We start from the raw sequence: 5,102 nt of genomic DNA on the forward strand, positions 1-5,102 counted from the left end.
AATGAAGATATTAAAAATATTTTTTTATAATGATCTTAATTTAAAAAATATGACTTATTTATTTTACCACACTTTAATTCATCATCTAATAATAAAAAAATATTTTTATATGAAAACAATTATAAAAATATTGATGGTAGTATCTACCTAAAAATATATATAAATAAGAGTATCCTATCACTTGTTTATCTTGATCCTTTTAAGGAGTAATTTTGGTCACCAAAATTTCCAATTACATCTTGCCATTTTGGTACTTTAAAGTTTAACCCCTTACCTTACCTCAACACGGTTTCTTTTCCGAACCGACGACTTGGAAGATTAAATAGAGAAGAAGGGTGTGAAGGGCATTGAATAAAATAATAGCAACAAGGCACGGGATGGATTGTGTGAAGATGTTGAAGAACAAAGGATACGGCAAAGTAGAAGAAGAGAATCAGAGTCACTACGTCGAAGATCAGCACAAACATTATTCCAAATCCCTAATCGCTACTCTCTCCACCGTCGCACTCTTCTTTCTCACTCTCCTCTTCGTTCTCGCCTTAGTCCGCCATGAGCCCGCCGACTCAGCCACCGAGTCCATCCGAGTCGCCTGCAACGTAACTCGTTATCCCAACTCCTGCTTCACCAGCTTAACCTCCTTCCTCAGCAACACCACTACCACGAAAGCCATGGATCCACAAGCTATCTTGTCCCTTTCACTCCGAGTCTCCATCCACGAACTCTCTAATCTCGCCTCCTCCTCCTCCCTCTCCGTTGACTGCAGGGAGCTCGTGGATGACGCCGTCTCCCGCCTCAACGACTCCCTCTCGAAGGTGGAAGCGGCACCAAAGGGGCTGACGGAGGCGGAGATGGCGGACGCGCGCACGTGGGTGAGCGCCGCCTTGACAGACCAGCAGACGTGCCTGGATGGACTGGAGGAGATTGGGTCCTCCAACGCTTCGGAGGTGAAGACCAAGATTGAGAGGTGCGGTGAGTACACCAGCAATACCTTGGCCATTCTTGCCAATTTTAAAATATCTTAGCTTGAGCTTGATGCTGATTTTATTCATATAGTTATGTGTGCAATGTTAAACCAGTAAATGACAGATATGATTAATAATCACTGATCCGGTGAACCTAAAGAAGGGTGGAAACTCTTGTGTTTATAGCTGAGAATTATTAGATGATTTGACAAAATAAAAAAAACATGAATTAAAGTATGTTGCGGATGGGTTAGGAATTTTGAGCAATGAATGCTGCTGTCTTGTGCCTAAATGTGTAACTGTATTAAAAGTTGAGTATATTATGATCGCTGTGACAATTACAAATGGTTGTGGATCTAAGTTATTATTATGTTATGTTTGTATATTCAGACTTCGGACCTTCGTATATATGTTTTGCAATATGCCAAATATAGTATCCTAAACCCCCAAATGGCCAAATCCAATATTTGAGCATTGGATCAACTTTCTCGGGTAGTGATTAATGTTGTCTTGTAATAGTTACCCAGAATCAGAGGTGGAATATATATCTAATATCTTTGCAGTTGCAGCTAAAGAGGATGTTCTTAATCTCCGCTCATTAAAATTAGTTACCTTTGGGGAAGCCTTCTTTCTCTCAACAAGGGTGGTTATTTTTTTATTGTTGGTTAGCTGTGAATGTATATCAAGATTGGTGGCAGATTACGTTCTATTCGCCATGACTCAGTCTTCATTCTTCAATGGCCCCTTGAATTGGACACGCGCAAAGACATTTCTACTAGTCCTGACGTGTCAAATTTAAAACAAAAAACTGAATAAAGTATGTTTTTCCCCCTAATATTTTTAAAGTATTTTAAGGATATATATTTTAAAAATAGTTATGTTAGGTAATCAATAACTTTTTTGAATAACATGAATAATTATCAATCAAATTAAAATATACTACACCTCCAAATTATCCACTTTATGTTTAGTATTTTCATTGTCTACCTATGTTTTTTCTTTAAAAATATAATATGCTTGTCAAACATTAATATACTTCATAGAAGATAGAAAAAAAAAACAAAGAAAGTAGATAAACAGAAAAGTAGAAAAAATAAAAAAACAGAACATAAACAGAGAAATACAAGAATAAAGCATAATACAAAAAATATGCAACAAAAAATAATGAGCACACAAGAATAATACATATCAGTCCTAATGCAGGTAATGAGTTTACGTGTCAGTTTACATTCTGAAGTTCGATAATTTTTAATATTTTTGATATATTTAATATATTAAAAACGTAAAAAAAAATTAATTTTTACACTATTTTTTGTAAAATAATTTTTTTATGATATGTTTAACTTATGTTTTTATGACATAAGTTAGTAAGATTTTATTTTTAAATACAAATTAGTGTATATTATTTCTGTATGCCGTATGAGATAATACATAAAATTATATAAAATTTTTTATTCAAAAATTAAAATATATATATAGTAATTATTATAAATATTTTATAACTTAAAAATATTAAAAATAATTAATATTTATTTTAATTAATTTGTATTGGTTGAATGGTAATCTTATTTGTCCATTTAAGTAAATATTTGGAGTTCGAATATCGTTTTGTGTGTGTAACAATCCATGTTAGCGATAGATATAACACCTTAACTAATGAACCCATTATGCCTAGGTCATAATCGGCTATCAATAATATTAACAATACATAAATAAGAGCTTGTGAGTCAAATTTTTTTTTTTATACCAGAATAAAATTGATAAAATAGAATTAGCATGAATAGATGAATGAAAATATTTAAATAAGAATCTTGAATTCGATTAATACGAATTACACAATGTCACAATACATAATGATTATCCAAAATCGAAATACGTACGTTAGTTGACGACAGTCCTAACTTCTTGAACCTTTTTCTTAGGCTAATTCAAGTCTCAATCAATTTCTCTCCAATCCAAGTTTTAACCAATGCTATTCAATCTAATTTCATTCAATTCGCACAATATTCATACTAAGGTTTTGCATAAATTTTGAAAAAATAGAAGGAAAGAGCTCCCTTACCTCAGTCCACATGAACATAGGTTAAAACTTTGCTAGAATTTGAGCTTGACCTTTGCTTAAAGCATCAAAATCACAAACTTAATACCTCACAACCCCAAAACGAGAAAACAGTGAGAAATAGAAAAATAGAGGAAAGTTCTCACAATTACTCACTGCAAAAGTGGTATAGAAACATAGAGGGAGATGAGAGCAACGCGTAGTCGCAAACTGATCGTCGATCAAAGCTCCAGTTTGTAAAAAAAAGTGGATTTGAAGGTGAATGTGAATAGTATTTTAAGGTTTTTCTTCTCTTCCTCTCCTCACTCTCGAGTTCTCTATCTCTTTTGTGGGAAAAATGAATGAAAAAATGGAATGAAGTCACGTTTTTTACTCCTTAAATAAGGGGTATTTTTGTCTTTTTGTCCATTGGCTCTATTTAGGGGCAAAATTTTAAAGATATATGTTCCTACTTGTATTCTAAATATTTTTCTGGTTATTTTTATATTTTTATTTCTTTCATATGCAGTACCGAACATACTTAAACGTATATAGTTAATTATAATGCCGGTACACGTTTTTTCATAAATAATTGTATTTTCACGCTCTAAATAAATTTTCGAGTTCAAATTTTATCTCTAAATTTTTAAATTATAAAATTTAAATTTTTAACTCAGACTATGCGTTTTTAAACACTCAATCTTTTCTCAATTTTAATTATAAAATTGGCTAGTAAATTTCTCGAATCTTACAGTAGACTCTTAATAAATAGAGCATCAATACGTGGTGGATTAGTCTTCGACCTACAAAGTTAAAAAATCCGTAAAAAAAAATTGTATTTGTCTTTGAAATAGAACAATTTATCATTAACAACAATACTCATGGAGTTTTGTCTTTGTTGAAATTTACTTGAGACAATTTTATTTGATAGTATCGTATTCATTCTTGAAGTCAAATAAAACAATATAATCAACATTGTTACTTATTAAAACTTCACATTTTATGACATGATTTTCAAATTTTCAAACTTATAAACTTTATCGTTATAAAAATTATTAAATTGATTAATATTTCTTGGTAACATGGTGCATCAAATATCATCATTGAGTATTAGTTAGCGTGAAGAGAAACTAATAACAATTGTTGTTATTCAATATATAATTTATTCTATTGAAAAATAAATTAGTATTTTCTGAATTGATAAATACATTTTCTTCTAATTTCTTACAACATGTTATTTGACAATATTTGCCATTAAAAAATAGCAAATGATCACACTATCCTACAATATGATGTACAAAATAATTTCTCATCTTAAAATTAATTCTGGTTAGTGAGATAAAATTTAAATTTAAATTTTATTGATTAACAACTCATTTTTTTTTTAAATTTCAATAACAAAAATAAATTGGTTAGGTAAAAAAAATATTCAACAAATAATTTTAATCATTTAAATTTTAGTTACCAAAAGTTAGATTAAAAATTAATTATAAACTTAAAAAACGATAATATATATTATATTATTGCGTAAATAATAATATCTAATATATTAACTATTTATTTTTTTGACATGGCTAATGTATAATCTATTGAGTATTAATTTATTATCCAAAGTTTTTATCATAAATTTTGTAGTATGTGAAAATAGTAATCTTATTTTTATTATTGTTTAAGAAATTATTTATAATTTTTTAATTATGTAATTAACTTAATTAATAACCTTTTTATTGCATTTATACTAAAAAAAATATCAATTTATACTATTTACATATTTTTCACTACTAATAAGTAAGTAGGTATTTGCACTATTATATTTATTATCTTAGATGATGACTTAAATTATTTATTTTGTATGTTAAAAAATATTTGTATCTTAAATTTATTAAATATTAAGATAAAGAAAGTATGCAATAAATTATATAAATAGTTATTATAAAATAAAGTATTTATCATACATAATAATTCTTGATATATGTAGTATCATGTATATATTAGGATTATCTATTTTAAATATATTAGTGATTATTGTTATTTTTATTTTTTCATTATATTAATAAATAATATTTAGAACTAAAAAAAGATAATTAATTTTTTTAATTTGA

General features: G+C 28.5%; 1 protein-coding gene across 1 annotated transcript; it reads left to right on the forward strand.

Annotated features, from left to right (window-relative positions):
• The first annotated feature begins 244 nt into the window (after positions 1-244).
• On the forward strand, positions 245-1,536 carry LOC107464872 (pectinesterase 3). The gene has a single exon (XM_016083828.3). It carries the CDS (start codon positions 378-380, stop codon positions 1,020-1,022), a length of 645 nt encoding a protein of 214 aa, XP_015939314.1. The 5' UTR covers positions 245-377; the 3' UTR covers positions 1,023-1,536.
• Positions 1,537-5,102: the final 3,566 nt, after the last annotated feature.

Source organism: Arachis duranensis, chromosome 9 (assembly GCF_000817695.3).
Source record: "Arachis duranensis cultivar V14167 chromosome 9, aradu.V14167.gnm2.J7QH, whole genome shotgun sequence".
Lineage (NCBI taxonomy): Eukaryota > Viridiplantae > Streptophyta > Magnoliopsida > Fabales > Fabaceae > Arachis > Arachis duranensis.

Bases quoted from the DNA above. Each gene is read 5' to 3' on its own strand.
- LOC107464872 (XM_016083828.3), top strand. From the start codon at position 378: ATGGATTGTGTGAAGATGTTGAAGAACAAAGGATACGGCAAAGTAGAA.